A 17,235-nucleotide genomic window follows, 5' to 3' on the forward strand; every position below is an offset into this window, starting at 1 on the left:
CGTGGGAACTAGCTGTCAGGATAGGGTCTGGTCGCTTTAGTCTGACTGGGCCTCCCTTCCACCTCTGCTTGTGATCTTTGCAGGATTCCCCCTCCCTTCCCAGATAGCCTGCCTCTGGGAATCTCTGCTTTTATGTCCATCTGAGTCTCTCCTCCCCCTCCTCCCCTAAATCTGGACTTTTTTAGCCCCACCCATACTCCAGTCTTTTCCATTTCTCAGTGTTTCTGCTTCCCATTTCTCCTTCCATCTTTCCGTCCCTCAGACTCTCTTTTCCTTCCTTGAACCTCTCTCATTCTGCATCTCTTTCTGCCTGCAGGCTCTGTCTCTTAATCTCTGTCCTTAGTATCTCCTCCATCCCTCTACCTCATCCACCTCCATGTGAGGAGCTTTCCCTTCCCCATCACCCCCCCCCCCCCCACTCTATTGTTGCATCTCTGACTCTCACCCTTCTGCTTGAGTCTATTTCTCCATGCTCTGCTCTCCTGGTGTGTCTGAAGCCTTGCTGCTGCCATTGCCCCTGCTGCCTCTACTTCCCTGTATCTTCACAATCCTTTCAATCCCCGATCCCCATTGTCTCACATCTATTTTTATTCCTTGAATTTCTGGCTCGACCTTCCTTTTCCTCTTTGAACTTCTGCCTCCCGGTCTCTATATCTTTTATGTACCTGTTTCTCTCTTGGTATGTCTCTGCTTTCTCTCTCCCTCTCTTTCCATTTTTGACTGTGTCTCTCTGTCTCTAATTTTCTCTTTCTGTCACCGCCTGCCCTCTTCCCAGTCTCTCTTTTTTCTGTCTCCCAGACTCCACCTTTTCTCTCTGTCTCTCTGGCCATCTCTCTCCTCTCCCCCCTTCCCTCCACCTTGTGTCCCCCCCCCAATTCCTGACTCTCCCCCACCTCTGTCTCTCCCCCCCCCCCTCCTCCCACTCTGGCCTGCCTGCCCTCGCCCTCTCTGTGTGGGCTCTGGGGAACTGGAGCTCCCTCTGCCTCAAGCCTGGTCCTGTCACCTCACTAGCTCCAGGGTGTTAAGCCAGGGATTAGCCCCGGTGAAATTCTCGATTTTGCCCGCGTTCTTTCCCCCCTGGCTTAGGTAAACACGGAGCGCCCCAGATGGAACCATTTTCCGCGCTTGAAAACCGAGGGAGGCGAGAGCTGGGCAACCAGACTGGCTGGGGGTCGGGAGGAGGCGCCTGGGTCCCTGAGGGGGCGGGGCGGGGGAGGAGGCGCCAGGGTCCCCTAAGGGGCGGGGCTGGGCCGGGGTGTGGAGGGGAGTCCTGGATCCCTAATGGGTATGGGGGGGGGGGACTCAAGGCTGGGGTTCAGGATGAAGGCTGGAAAAGTCATACCTGGCTGAAGCCAGAGGATGGAGCACCCAGGTGTCGGCCTGGCTGGGGTGAGGGTGGAGATCCTCGGGCCCAGAGGGAGGGAGCGGACTGCCGGGACGACAGGAGGTGTCTGTGGTCTCCTCCAGGTCCAAGGCCACAGCAGCATGCCCTTGACTTTCTCCCTCGGCCTGCTCGTCCTCTTCACCCTGGGGGAGGGGGAGCACTGCTCCGACGCCCAGGGCAGGCCCCGCTTCTGTGTCCCCCCGACAGCTCTCCTGGCCTGGGCGGGGGGCTCGTGCGGCCGAGCCCTCAACCACAGCAGCAGCCTGAGCCTGGCCCTCGGGGGTCCCTTCCTCTTGACCTCAGTCCACCTGCGCTTCTGCTCCCCTCCGGCTGCCCACGCCGTTGCCGGGGCCCGGATCCTGGCTACGTCGAACCACGGGGGTGCCGCCGGGGGGCCCTGGTGGCCCCTGGCCAAGTTGTGGAGCTCGGGGGGAAGGCCGACCGCCGAGCTGACCCTCCGAGCCCCCCTCGGCCCCGCCCAAGACCGAGCAGCCGTCCGACTGCGCGTGGAGCTGGGGTCCCCCGAGGCTCTGGCATCCGTGGCTGTGCGGGGCCGATGTGACTGTCACGGCCACGCCGCCCGCTGCGCCGCCCGACTCCAGCCCCCACGCTGCCGCTGTCGCCACCACACCACGGGCCCCGGGTGCGAAAGCTGCCTTCCGTCTCACCAGGACTGGCCCTGGAGGCCGGCCACGCCGCAGCACCCGTTCGCGTGTCAGCGTGAGTGTCCCCCGGGTGGGCTCCTGCCCCTTCAGACTCCTCCAGCCCTCTGACTTCAGGGTCTTTGGTGGGGGCCCTACTCCCAGCCGCTCCACAGGAAGAAACCGAGCCGGTGGTGCCATTTGGGTTCCATTCTCTCCCCAAGAGTGCGAGGCTTCGGCTTTCCTATCCCCACCCAGAGCCCCCTTCGACCCCCCCCCCCCAGTTTTCCACTTCCCCTTTCCTGCGGGGCACTGTTCCAGTCAAGGTAGTTACCTTCTCCCAGCACTGCTTCAGGCCGATTCTGAGAATTTTACGGACATACAGCCTTAGGCGGCCTCCCTTCTTCTGTCCACTCTTGGCCTCCGGAATGCATTTCCTCCCTCACTTTTCCTTCCTTCCCTTTGTCCCCCTCCCCTTTCAATGCTTACCTAGTCGTTCGCGTGATTGGATGATGCCCATTCTGGAGTTCTTGTCCTCACCATTCAAGTTTCCCAGAACGGTCCCTTGTTCCTCTCAACTCTTCATCTGCCTCCCTGCGCTCTCCTCCCTCTTGGGGTGCTCTTCTTCCAAGGAAGGTTGCAATCTTAGAGGTGACGGGACTCTGGACCCCGGTGAAGAAGATGGCCATTAGCGGGAGACTGAAATGATTTGAGGAGAAAGTGACTGGCTCAGCAAGAGAATGGGAAGGGGAATGAAAGGCTGAGATAGCGAATCGTGATGGAGGGAAGGAAAAAGAAGAGAGAGGGCCTAGCATTACAGTCTGGAGGGGAAGGAAGGGGGTGAGGAACAGTAGGCAAGAATGGACTTGAGGGGCAGACAAGCCTTCAGTGGAAGAAAACACCCCCAGGAAGGCTGAGATACTGCCTGGGTGAGGGGAATGGAAACCAGGGAGAGCCCAGGTCCCATTGCCAGAACCTAGGCTAAAGTGGTCTATCTGTTTCTAAACCAATCTCAATGGCCCCAAGCCATCAACCCTTTACTCTCTTCCCTCTTCCCTCTCTTCACAGCTCAGACCCCATGGCTAATAAATTGAGCAATGCATCATATTCCTCACCTTTGAATTCCTGTAGGCACAATTCTCTGGCTGCTTGAGATCTACCAGTCAACCAAGGGTCTTCCCCTTCAGTGGCCTTTTCTGTCCTGATTCCCAAGCTGTTAGAAGTCCCGGAACTGGCTCCATTTACTACAAATTCAGATGGCCTGATCCCAACCGATCTCAAGCCTCACTGCTGGCTGGCAATCCTATCATTCATTGACTTGTCTTTACAAGACATTCTCTACTTACTCAGTAACTACTATTCCAAACATTTCCTCTCCTAAAACTCCTCTGCCACCCTCTGCCCAACATGGCAGCAGATATGACCTGGCTTCTTACTCCCCTAAGCAAATCAAGGCAATCTGTCATGGGTTCCCTCATGTCCCCTACTCCAGATCAGAACATCTCTACATTATCATTTGCCTCCTTTGACTCTCCGATGTCTGCTGAAGAAGAGATGGCCCTTCTCTTTGCCAAGGTCAATGTTTCTATTTGAGTCCTTGATCCCACCCCCTCCCATTTACTGTGGAAGGGTGCCCCATCCATCATCTCCTCTCTCAAGTCTTCATTCTCTCCCCATCTGCCAACATCTTCCTGAATACCTATAAGTATGCTCAAGGCTTTCCTATTCATTAAAAACAAACTCTTTCAATCAACTCTATCACTCTTTCCCCTAAAGATATTTCCTCCTCCCTTTTCACTCCTAGAAAAAAATTTAGTCTCCATTCATTGCCTTTGTATTCCCTCCTTCCCCCACTAATTCTGCAGCTCCTACCTACTCTGGCTTCTGACCCCACCACTCTGGAGAAATTACTTTATAAAAGGTTATCAATAACCTATTAATTGCTTAATACAATGATCTTTTTCAGTACTCACCCTCCTTGACTTCTCTCCAACTTTTGATTCTACTATCTACTTTCTCTTCTCCTTCATGGGGGTAATAAGTAATTTTTAAGCTGTTTATGTTCCTGATTTTGTATTAAGCTCTTTACAAATATGTTTTCCTTCAATACCCTTCTTTTTTGAGTTCTGTGACACTGCCTTCGCCTACCTCTCCTGCCTGCCAGAGGGCTCCTTTTCAGTCATTTTGGTGAATCCCTGTCTATCTCTTATCCTTAGATGTGTATGTCCCTTCCCCAACAATCTGCTCTGGATCCTCTTCTCTTTCTTGATTTCATCTGCTTCCCTGGGTTCAACGATTTTCTCTATAAATTCTCACATTCATATAATACTGCCCTCAGTTCTCTCCTGAATCTTAGTCCTGCACCCTCCGATACCTACCAGTTGGACAGCTCCACTTGGATGCTCCCATTGACACCTTAAACTCAACAGTCCCTTCATGGAATTCACCTTGTCCTTCCTCAGAGTTGCCTCAGGGTCCCTTTCATGATTCAGTTCTCCCTCTCAGAGTTTCAGCCTTCTCTCAGTTCATTTAGTGAGGAGATGCTCTGCGTAAGGGGGTGGTGGTACAAAGATAAAGACTGGTTTGGCCGAAAGTAGCATGTATGAAGGAAAGAGTACACTCAGGTTAGCCAAAGAAGATGGAGCCAGACTCTGGAGAGCCTTGAATGTCAGGGTGATGAGTTTGTACTTCATCAGGAAGAGAATTGGAGCTGACTGAGCAGGGTAATGATTTGTTCTGACCTGCCCCAAAAGGAAGATTATTTTGTGTGGAATGTGACTTGGGAAAAGGAAACACTAGAAGCTAGGAATCCAGTTAAAGACTATTACAGAGGTTGGAACTAGGGAGGGAGATAAACACTGCTGAGGAAGAATAGACAATATGGGGAAACTGGGTGTAGTCAGAGAAGGCCAGGCAGGTCCAATCTATCAATCATTCAATGATATTTATAAATTGCTTGCTATGAACCAGCCACTTTGCTAAGGACTGGGGCTACAAAAAGAGGCAAAAGACAGTAGAAGGCCTAAAGGAATTTACAATCTAATGAGGTATCCCAACTGCAAACAAATAATACACAAGCCAAGTTACAGACAAGATAAATAGGACATAATTAACAAAGCCAAAGCATTAGCCTGAAGAGAGATTGGGAAAAGCTTCCCATAAGAGATGGAATTTTAATTGGGACTTAAAGAGAGCTAGGGAGGTTGGTAGCTATTGGGGAAGAGGGAGAGTGTTCCAGGCTTGCAACCAGAGAAAATGCCTAGAGCAAAGAGGTTGTTCAGGGAACAGCCAGGATGCCAGTGAGTGTCACTGAATCTAGGTGAGGAGTAAGTGTAAGGACACTGGACGGGTAGGAGAGGACAGGTTATGAAGGGCTTTGGATGTGAAACAGAAGGTTTTGTATTTGATCCTGGAGATGATAGGGAGCCATAGAAGTTAAGGGGGGGAGGGGGAGGGAGTGCAATAGATCACACCTGTTCTTTAGAAAAATCACTTTAGTGGCTGAATGGAGGTTGGCTTGAAGTGGGGAGAGACTTGAGGCAGGCTGACATCTCCCCTCCGTTACTCCCCAGCAGCTGCTGCCCTAGACCAAGTATGAGATGATGAGACTGGAGTGTGCACAGAGGCAAGGCCCTCTCCTAGATCGTGGGCCAACAGCCTTGCCACTGCACACACTCATCTCTCTATTCCCTTATTCTCGGGGTCCTATTCTTTCCTAAACCACCTTCCCAGCAGATTTTGCCCCAGTCTTCTGACAAATTATCCCCAACTTCTGGGCTCCACCAGCCAGGCCCAACTCCATTCTCCCCTCTCTCTCCCGGGCCCTTAACGGGGCTTTGAAGAAAGAATTGCCCCCTTGGAGATCACCTACACCGCAAAAATTCTTTGTTCAACTAGGGAAACGCATAGAAGTCACTTAAGAGCCCAAAGATGCCAATGTGCCCGCGCTTGGGGGGGGGGGGGCATTACGGGCCCTGAGTCCCATCCCGTCCTGTCTCCCAGCCTGCTCCTGCAATCTGCACGCTCGACGCTGCCGCTTCCACGCCGAGGTGTTCCGGCTGTCCGGGGGGCGCAGTGGGGGCATCTGTGAGCGCTGCCGCCACCACACCGCGGGCCGCCACTGCCACTACTGCGAGGCGGGCTATTGGCGCGACCCCAAGGAGCCGCTTTCCAGTCGCAGGGCCTGCAGGGGTGAGTTTCGGCGGGCGGTGGCTGGAGGCGGCGTGTGGCAGAGGATGCCCGGGGGTCGGGCTGGGAGACCCTGCCTGGGGAATGGAGGGAGGGGGGCGGGCCGAGTCACGGAGACTCCTGCCACGCCCAGCCTGCCAGTGTCACCCCATCGGGGCAACCGGGGCCCAGTGCAACCAGACCAACGGACAATGTCCCTGCAAGCCGGGAGTGACCGGCCCCGCGTGTGACCGCTGCGCTGGGGGCTACCAGCAGAGTCGATCTATTCGTCTGCCCTGTCAGCGTGAGTTTGGGGAGGGACCCCGGAGTCCTGAGGGGCAGAGACTGGGACTAGGGAGGGATCTCCTGGAGTTCCGAGGGGCAGAGACCGGGAGGCAGGACGTCTGGGTCCCTGACAGGCAAGGGCATGGACTAGGGAGGGGACACCTGAAAGGAGGGGCGCAGTCGCTGCTGGCCGAGAGGGTGATTCGGGTGGTTAGGGTTCCCCCTCTCCGGCTCGTTTTCCTTCTCTCAGGGATCCCAGAGATCGCGACCACAGAGACCACAACCCCTAGTCTCTACACTCCAGGTATTGGGGGACCCCCGAGGGCTTGGGTGGCCGAATCCAACTGGAGGCCTGGGCAGAGGGGGAGGGGGCGCCCAGAGAGGCTCATGTCTGGGGTGGTCCACAGATCCGACATGCCAGAGCCTCTGCAATGCGTCTGAAGGCCGAGTTCACATGAGTCTGCAGCAATACTGTCATCAGGCCTACGGTGAGACCCCCCGTGGCCCGGGGATCCGGGTCAGGGAGACCCAGGTTCTTAGGCCTAGTTTCCTTTGGGTCTCATTTTCTCTCTGGGTCGAGGCTCGGTTCACCAAGACCCGAGATCCTCAGAGGCAAAAATGGGGAAGGGAAGCCTAAGCTCTCCCCGGCAGGAGGACTGGGGCGCCTGGGTCTGGGAGGCTGCAGCCCACGGGGCCTTTCCAACTTGAAGGAGCCAGGATGCAAGAGGGGGTACCCGGGTCCCTTGCGAGTCAGAACTAGGGGAGATGGCAGCTGGGTGGTGCAGTGGATAGAACACCGGCCTTGGAGTCAGGAGGACCTGAGTTCAAATCCGAGTTCAGACACTTAATGAGTTGCCTGACTGTGTGACCTTACGCAAGTCACTTAAGCTCAGTACCTTGCAAAAAAACCCAAAACCAAACAAACCAACCAAACAGCCAAAACTAGAGGAGAGATGCACCTTGGTTTGGGATTGGGGGGGAGGAGCAGGGAAGGGGCTGACTAGTTCCTTCTCTCTAGTTCTTCGAGCTCAGGTCCAGTCCGCCGAGCCCTCGGGCCCAACTTGGTGGCGTCTGAGGATCCGCGTCCTGGCCGTGTACAAGCAGCGGGCAGAGCCCCTCAGTGTGGGAGTCCAGGATGCCTGGGTTCCCCGTGCCGACCTGGTCTGCGGCTGCCTAACCCTCCGATCCGGGGCCGTCTACCTGTTACTAGGGGGACCGGCCAGAGGACCCGACCCCACCCGCTTGGTCCTTGATCATCGTGGGCTCGCCCTGCCCTGGAGACCCCACTGGGCACAGACCCTGCGGCGGCGGCAGCGCGAGGAGCGGGCCGGGAGCTGCCCCTGAGAATCTTTTCTAGCTGCTGTCTGATGTGAAATCTCCCATCCATCCCCAATAAAGCAGACGCTCCTCACTCCCACCCCTGTTGAATCCTTTGTGGGCACTCAGATCCGAGGATCCCTGGATGGGGGGGGGGTGCTGGGCATCCTCCCAAGACATCCCCAGGGGACTGGGACTGGGGGGGAGAGGCCTGATTCCAGGAGTCAGGGCTAGAGGCTGGACTCTGAGGAAGTGGGGAGGGGGTGCTAGAACTGGGAGGGGAGAGGAAAGAACGATTCCAGGTCTTCCAGATCCTCAACAGAGTGCGGTCTTCTGGGATTCTGTAACAATGAGGCAATGAAGAGACAGGTTGGAAAAAGTGAGGGAGGAAGCCCATCCCTGGCGTTTGGGGGAGGAAGCATATAAGTGAAAGAAAGTGAGAATCCAACGTACAACTTGATAATTTTCTCCAGAATGAAATGGTTCATCCAAAAGCACACAGTTGCTAAAAAAGGGGGTCTGAATTTGAATCCAGATCTCCCCCCTCCCCCATATAGCAAATTAGTGATGTACTTCAGGGCATGCCTTGTGGGGGAGCCCAATAGTAGGGTGATCTGTCATTCTTCCTGTCCCCCACCCCACATAATTTCTTGTGAGTAGAGCTATTGTCTTCTTGGGACCTGATTTTTACTCTCCTCATACTTCAGTTGCTCATCTCTGGGGAGCTGTTGTCCTTCAAACCCCACCCCGGGAAGAGGAGATTCTGGCCTTCGTGTTACCTGGCCACTTCAGCTTCTAATTCATTGGCCCAGAGAGAAGCTGGTAAATATAATTCCCTCTGCTCTGGGAACTTGTAAAAGGAAATTAGTAACTCTTTTACCTCAGAGCCCCAGGTCAGAAATCTCACTCTGACAGAAAACATCAGCTTTAAATCTCCCCATTCAGGACTCTCCCAGTTGATCTTCATGGAATAACTATAACACGGAATAATAAATAACATTCAACAATTTACTGATTGACTTTTGACTTCAATAAAGGGACTTTGAAATTTTTTTTTTAATTTATTGTATTTTTCCAGTTAATTGCAAAGGTAGCTTCCAACATTCATCCATTTGGAAGTTTATGTGTTGCATATTGTTCTACCACACCCTGTTCCTTCCCTCTTCCCCAAGGCAGTGAACTATCTGATATAAGCTGTATGTACAATTTTGTTTAACATATTTCCATATTAATCATGTTGCGAAAGAGGATTTAGATCTAAGAGGGGGAAAAGATCATGAGAAAGAAAGGTGGCGCAGTGGATAGAGCACCTGAGTTAAAATCTGGCCTCAGACACTTAATAATTGCCTCACTGTGTGGCCTTGGGCAAGCCACTTAACCCCCTTGCAAAAATAAATAAATAAATTAATTAATTAAAAAAAGAAAGAAAAAAACAAGACATTTAAAAAAGTGAATATAGTATGCTTTGCTCTGCATTCAGATTTCATAGTGCTTGGATTTTTTTTCTGGATGGGGATGTCATTTTCCATAATAAGTCTCTCGGGGTTGTTTTTGATTACTGAATGGTTAGAGAGGAGTTTCAATGTCATAGTTGATCCATCATCTCACAGTGTTGCCAGTAATGTGTGCAGTGTTCTAGCTCTGCTCACTTTATTCAACTTCAGTTTGTTTAAGTCATTCTGGCCTCTCATGATTTCTTACAAAACAATAGTATGGAGTAAATTTCTTAAACAACCCAAAAAAGATAAACAGACTTCTAAGAAACAAAGATAATGGTTCAGACAGGAAAAAAGGGAGAAATGCAGATCATTGGGTGTTGGCCCCCCCAGGCCAACCAGGTTTCAGGAGAATGTCAAGACAAAATGCCATTCTTACTTTGCTCCATCCACTTAGTCTCTGGAGTCTCTGCATCTGGTTTCTTGGGGAAGCAGCCACTCTGCTCTTTGATCTCCATGACTCCTTTGGATTTTCTCTTGTCCCCACAAGTCCAAAAGGGGAAGAAACAACAAGTTTGTGAGAATTAAATGTAGCCTCTCAGTTAGTATTAGTGAGGCCAAGGCTAATGGGGGAGAGGGCACTGTCTGAACCCAAAGGCCTCTATCTCCAGGATCCTAATTGATGTCTCACAATAGACTTTTTTTTTTGAGTTTGTGCAAGGCAATGGGATTAAGTGGCTTGCTCAAGGCCACACAGCTAGGTAATTATTAAGTGTCTGAGGTCGGATCCGAACTCAGGTCCTCCTGACTCCAGGACCGGTGCTCTATCCACTGTGCCACCTAACCACCACCTAGCCACCCCCTCACAATAGACTCTCAATGGGTCAATGAAAACTTATTAAACCCGGTGCTCAGCACTGTGTCAAGAAAGGCAAAAATAGTCCCTGCTATCAAAGGATTCTTAGCTCAAAGTGGAGACAGTATGCAAACATTGATAAGCAACAAGATAAATTAAAAATAATCTACAGAAGGAAAGTGTTGATTGGCACTACGGGGGATTTGGAAAGGCTACTCGGAGGGGGAGGGGTTTAGCATGACTCAAACAGACTTAGACATATAGCTGTATCAAAATATGTGGTTAGAGCAACCACCATGATACCAAATTGGGGCGGGGCTTGAATATTAGAGAGAAAGGTTTAAAATTTCCTTGGGCTGACTTGGCCTCTGACAACTGAAATCTTATTGAATGATGAATCTACAAGATTACTTATGTCCATAAGGAAGATTTTTCTGTCAGTGGCCTTGAGAGGCAACCAACAAGAAAAAGCAAAGTTCAGAGTTGAGGAACCTCATGTTATTTCCTCTGGAAAAGATGGAGAGATATAGGCCATCTTTATGGAGATAGATTTAGAAGTGATGGGCTGGTTGGATTCAAGGAGTAGTCTTCATGGTTCCATACCAGCTTGGTAGATTTCCAGAGGAGGACCTGAGGGCTCTGGACCTGCCCTTGTGCCAGTCAACATTTTTATTCTGACCTACAAAGGCCTAAGTGATATGCTGGTCAAATTTGAAAATAGTATGTAGCTGAAGGATAATGGAGGACCAGGTGTTCTATATTCATGAAGCAGTCACAGAGAGTCTGACACAATTAAAGGACTGAATGACAAAGTTGGAAGGAAAAGATAGCCATGAAATGGCAATCAGGATTCAGGAAAATCTTGATGAACTTTACTGACTTGGGCTGAACGTCCTAAGATGAAATTCAAGAAATATAATGTTATTTTGGACACTAGGTGGCTCCATAGTGTGCCGAGCGATGGGCTTGGAGTCAGGAAGACTCATCTGAATTCACATTTCAGTGACATTTAGTAGCTGTGCCACCCTGTTTGCCTCAGTTTCCTCATCTGTAAAATGAGCTGAAGAAAGAAAACGCCTCCAGTATCATTGCCAAGAAAAGCCAGATGGGATCACGGGAGGGGGTCAGTCACAACTGAAAAATGAACAGCAACAACATAATGTCTTATACTTGTATTAAAAAAAATCAACTTCACAAAAGAACTTTAAATTGTGAACTCTGTATACCAATTTTTAATATTTATATTTATATATTTTCTTCTGCATTATCTTCATTTCCAAGCATACTTCTCTTTGACCCTTCCTCAAAGAGGTAGAAACAAAGACTTTTAAAAGAAAAAAATAGAAAAGGCAATTCAGCATGCTCTAATCAATGCACTGATCATATCTGACAGTATATATTCCACACAGCCTTTATAATGCTCAAGCTTGGCCTAAAAGAAGAGGAAAAAATTCACTTCTCTCTCTTCTTTGGAAAGGTGGGAGACTATAAATACAAATCAAAGCCAAAAGTAGGAGCTTTTTGGGGGAGGAAAGACTAATAATATAGATGAGACAAGATTATAAAGAGAGAGTAGAAAACCAAATGTTATTTTTGAAAGTGACAAAGGAGAATCCATAGCAAAAGAAGATATATATCCTATATTTCATAATATAGGAAATTAGCATAAATTATGGAAAAAAGATGCTGGCAAGATAGATGATATAGATGAAACAAATGTAAATTTATAAAACTATAAAATATCCAGAATAATAGAACAGGAAATAGAAAATTTAAATAAAACAATTTTAGAAAATTTTTTTTAACCAAGCTATAAATGAACTCCCGAATGAAAATGTTCCTGAATCAGTTATTTTTAAAGGAGTATTCTATCGAGTATTTAAAGAACAATATTTCCATTTCCAAAAAGAATTAATTGTTTACAAAACAGGAAAAGAGAGAGCAACCAAATTCTTTCGGAGGAAAAAAATTCATCCTTGAAATCTAAACCAGAGAATAAAAATCATAGACCACTATCCTTGATAAATTTTTTTTTTTAGATTTTGCAAGGCAATGGGGTCATTTTCTTTCTGAAACAAAAATATAATCAACTATGAGTACAGGGAAGGAAATACCATTCACAGCTATGGATTGAGAAAGAATTCATGACAAAACAAGTGCTAAGAGAGAATCACAGAATAGAAATGGAGGATTTTGTTTCATACCTTTAAAAAGGTTTTGCAAAATAAAATTAATTCAGTCAAAATTAGCAGGAAGACAGTTAATGACAGTAAGGTTATCTAATAAGGGTCTGTATTCAAGATTTATGAAGAACTCATTCAACTATCTAAGAACAAAAGTTATTCCCCAGGAGAGAAATGATCAAATATATGCACTGGCATTTCTGAAAGAAATTTGAAACGTCATTAATAATTGAATTATTAATTGGGACTAAGGGAATGGGACCAGGAGGGTACATCTGTATAGAATAGGGAACAGGCATGCCTGGTTCTTTAATATTTTGGGAAAGACAAAGATGGCAGCAAGTAGAAAGTAATGCTTCATCATACGTTACTTAGACACAGAATACAAAGACAAATAATGTGGGGCTACTGCGGTGCAAGGTATGAGGACAGAGATGAAGTGGTGGAAGGGGCCAGGCAGGACGGGGAAGAGAGTGGGGGGGGAGTCACTTATATCACCACGGATTGGATTGGAGGAGGTGGGGTGTTTGAGCAACATGGATCCATAGCTGATGGAAGAGCACTCAGTGGGCACCCATTTTTATAAGATTTGGTCAGGGATGGACTAACTCTTATCCATGCCACCTTAATGTCTTCTTTTGGGGGGGGCAAGGCAGTAGGGTTAAGTGACTTGCCTAAGGTCACACAGCTAAGTAATTATTAAGTGTCTGAGGCTGGATTTGTACTCAGGTCCTCCTGACTTCAGGGCTGGTGCTCTATCCACTGTGCCACCTAGCTACCCCTAGAGTTAATTTCTTAACATAAGCACATTATTTAAAAGTTATTAGAAATACTTAGAACTAGTCATTAACATAACATTCCGGGGTGAATGGTAAGAGGGCTAAGCAAGTTCTTTTCAGGGTTTCTTTCCACCTTTAGTGTCCACTTGCCTCCCAAGTCTCACCTGTGGTTCCAAGAAATATGCCCTAGATTGAGGGTAACTGACTGACCTCAAACCTATCAGTGAGTTAGGGGTTGTCTACCCCAAGCATGTGAAGACTTCCCTCAGTAGAATGGGTGGACAAGAACAATTTGTTCCAATGACCCTGAAAGTGGTTGAAGCAGGTGCTGTGGAGGACTTAGAACCTGGTCAGACACTGAAGAGGAAGGACCAGGTCATTCACTGCATCCCGAGCCATTGCTAGTAATGATCTTTAGTCCAGCCACTGGAGTAAGGTCAATGACTTTGTGCAGTTTTGCCTCACTTAAATCCAATTTATGTGCAAGTCAGAAAACATCCGCCCAAGCCACAGAGTCCCTTAGGTGTCTGAACAACCTTTTTTAAAAATATATATTATTTATTTGTTCGTCCAACAATATGCAATGGTAGTTTTCATCAATCAGTTTTTTTTGCAAGGTTTTGTACTTTACATTTTTCTCTGTCCCTCCTTCCCTCCCTCTTCCTCCTGACAGAAAGCAATCTAATTTAGGCTCTAAATGTGTAATTATGCTAAATATGGATCTATAGTAATCATGTTGATGAAAGAAGAATCATATCCAAACAGAAGGAAAAAAATTATAAAAAATGACAATACATAAGACAACATAAAAATTGAAGATAGTAAGCTTTGGTCTGCTTTTAATTCCACATTTCCCTCTCTGGATATGGATGGTATTCTCCATATTCTCCAAGGCCACACAGCTAGGTAATTACTAAGTGTCTGAGATCGGATTTGAACTCAGGTACTTCTGACTCCAGGGCTGGTGCTCTAGCCACCCCTGTCTTTTTCAAAGAATGTACCACTCACCTTCTGTTGGGGAAGAGGCTAGAAGAGGTCCTTTAAAATTTGTCTACTTTGCCCAACCCTGATCCACTTACCTCAGCAGAGACAGATCCTACCCTGAAGTGAAATATTTTTGTGAAAATGATTCTACTCACCACTGGTATATGGAATGGGCACATGCTTTTGGACTGGAAATCAAGTAAACCTGAAAAACCAACTACTTCTGTGAAAGAACTCAGTAGGAATCACATCCCCAAAGCAGCCCAGAATGAAACAAAACTGTCAAATGAAGGTCTGTTTATCAAAATCGGAACTGGATATATGCTTTTTTCCCCTTTATTTTCTGAAATGACTGAATGTCTGGGGACTTCCATGAAACTGTCAGATTTTACAATCGACCTGAGTCTAGTCAATCAATTTGTTTGTCTCCCAAAAGTAATTTATGACAAACTCATGACAATGTGATTGCCACTTGCAGGAAAGTGCCATGCCACCACCAATAGTGCCTCTGCTCTCACCCTAATGAGGTCAAAGAAAGATCTTATGAAGACATGGAGAACCTCATCTTCAATGTGCTAGAGTAGGTATGTACTCTCTGACATGGCAAGGAGTTCTTGGGAGGAATGGAGCTGGAAACATCACCAGCAGTGGTCGCTTACTACCAAAGACTTGGGTGGTTCGTGACCTTGTCATCATCAGCTGACTTCCATTAGCTAAATACAATAAAACTTCATAGATGCACCCTCACAGCAAACATTGACCTTTAATAGACTGTCATTGTAAGGAAAAGAGACAGACAGAAAGTGAAAATGATGTGTGATAGAGAATGCTGGACTGCTCAGAGTTCTCCTCTCCAAGTTAAACAAAAGCTGTGGCCTCAAGGCAAGCCAAGTATCAGAAGACTTAATGTCCTGGCCAGAACAATGCCTTGTTAACTTGTAGAAAAGTTGAGCCAACACTATACTGTTGGCCACAGTGGAGCAGAAAAGGAATGGGTAGCTTTCAGAGATGTAATATACGGCACTGTGCTTGCTTATTTGGGTCAGGATCCTCACAAACACCATGAATGGTTTATTGAAAAGAATGGAATATTCAGAAGTTGCTAAATGAAAAAGGAAACCTCCACAGGATTTAACCCAGCAGGATGGTTCACCCATCTCTAAGAAGGCAGCATTTAATTCCATCAGAAGTAAAGTATGGGGGCGGCTAGGTGTCGCAGTGAATAGAGCACCGGCCCTGGAATCAGGAGTACCTGAATTCAAATCCCGCCTCAGACACTTAATAATGACCTAGCTGTGTGGCCTTGGGCAAGCCACTTAACCTCATTGCCTTGCAAAAAAACCTTAAAAAAAAAAGAAGTAAAGTATTGCCAAAGTTCAAGACTATTCCCTTTAATTTAGAAAAAAAAACCTGGTATCTTATTGTCTGATCTTGTTATCTCTTATACTTTATATTTCTTCCTTAAGGATATGATTTCTCGTCACACTCAATTTGGATCAATGTACAACGTGCAAACAAAGTAAAGACTGACAGGTTGCTTTCTGTGGGGTGTGGGGGAAGGAAGTAAGATTGGGGGAAAAATTGTAAAACTCAAAATAAAATCTTTAATAAAAAGAAAAAATGAAAAAAGTAAAGTGCAAGTGAAACTTAGAGAGCGATGAGTCTTGATTCAGTAAAAAAGCAAATGAAATTCAGTTTTACATTGATAAGTGACAATCCAAAGTGATTTTATGATGCCCAGAAGGCTATTTATGGGCCAAAGACAAATGGTGAATCTCAACTACTCAGTGATGATGGAGCCACATGGATTAGTGATAAGGACATGATCCTAGAGAGCTAGGCTGAACACTTCCATAATCTCAACAGTCATCAATCAAAGCTGAAGTCATTGACCATTCAGCTCATGTTGAAGTCAATCCCTTTCTAGACAAATTTCCAATTGAAGAAGAGGTTTTGAATGTTATTAGGGTCTTCTTATTTGGTGCTGATTCTATTTCGTCTGAGATTGACAAGGTAGGGGGTCTACAGTTCACACAAAAGGTGACTAAAGTCTTCCAAGTTACATGGGCAGGTGCAGGTTATCCCCCAGGAATTCAAGGATGCCTCCATTTTATCTCAAAACGAAGTGACAATCATTCTCTCTTAGTTGTTGCTGACAGGATTCTTGCCAGAGTTTGTTTTTTTTAAGTTTTTGCAAGGCAGTGGGGTTAAGTGGCTTGCCCAAGGCCACACAGTTAGGTCATTATTAAGTGTCTGAGGCCGAATTTGAACTCAGGTCCTCCTGACTCCAGGGCCAGTGCTGTATCCACTGTGTCAGCTAGCCTCCCCTAGAGTTCTTCTTAATAGGCTGTGTGGCCTTGGGCAAGCCACTTTAACCCCATTTTGCCTTGCAAAAAAACCAACAAACAAAAAACAAATGAGGAGCAGGGTGTTCCCAGAAAAACCTGGAAAGATTTCCATGAGTTGGTCCGAAGTGAAATGTTATGAAATAACAATATTTAGTGGGACAAGGCAGGCCACAGGTTGCTGCTAAACAAGTCGCAGTATCTTAATTGTTTTCTTTGCAAGGAACTGATTTGCAAGTCATAGGATGAATTCCTTCCTTAGAGTTCCATCGTGCAGGTGTGGAGCCAGCAAGGTTAGACCTGATCACAAATGGAAAGGTAGATGATAGGAAAAGTCAGATTTGGGGCTTGAGTGATCTTCCTGGGACGAGGGATCTCACACAAGTGATCACTACGATGGATGGGATTTGTCCTTTGTTCTCGAAGAAGGTCAAGACTTCAGCGAGGTAGCTCAGATGAGGAAACTGAGGCACACAGAGGTAGGGTACCTTGTCCAGGGGTCCCACAGGTAGAAGGGTCTGAGGCTAGATTTGTTTTCTTTTTTTTTTTTTTTTTACATGTTTGAGCCTTTAATTTTATTTGTTTTGGTTTGCCACCCTCCATGAAGGACATCTATCTATCCATTTTGGTTCCAGCCCTTCTGTCTTATCCTTACCCTGACAACCTCCCACTTCCCATATAGCTTGAAATTTAACTAGATGCCTTTGCAGGATTAACCAGCAGGAGAAGCTCATAAGGCCAAGAATGGACAACTGAGGTCTTAACCTTTGCCATTAGAAAGAGCAGGTTCTGTAAAACCATATATATAAAGTATGGTGGGGGGGGGGGGGGGAATTGCCTGTCAGATCATACAATGCT

General features: G+C 47.3%; 1 protein-coding gene across 1 annotated transcript; it reads left to right on the forward strand.

Moving 5' to 3' along the window:
• Positions 1 to 1,369: 1,369 nt before the first annotated feature.
• NTN5 (netrin 5) lies at positions 1,370 to 7,847 on the forward strand. Its single transcript, XM_074192838.1, has 6 exons — positions 1,370 to 2,104; positions 6,028 to 6,216; positions 6,347 to 6,496; positions 6,728 to 6,781; positions 6,885 to 6,965; positions 7,496 to 7,847. The coding sequence occupies exons 1-6, from the start codon at positions 1,486 to 1,488 to the stop codon at positions 7,819 to 7,821; spliced, it is 1,419 nt and encodes a 472-aa protein (XP_074048939.1). The 5' UTR covers positions 1,370 to 1,485; the 3' UTR covers positions 7,822 to 7,847.
• Positions 7,848 to 17,235: the final 9,388 nt, after the last annotated feature.

The sequence above is a fragment of the Macrotis lagotis genome, chromosome 1 (genome assembly GCF_037893015.1).
Source record: "Macrotis lagotis isolate mMagLag1 chromosome 1, bilby.v1.9.chrom.fasta, whole genome shotgun sequence".
Classification (NCBI taxonomy): domain Eukaryota; kingdom Metazoa; phylum Chordata; class Mammalia; order Peramelemorphia; family Peramelidae; genus Macrotis; species Macrotis lagotis.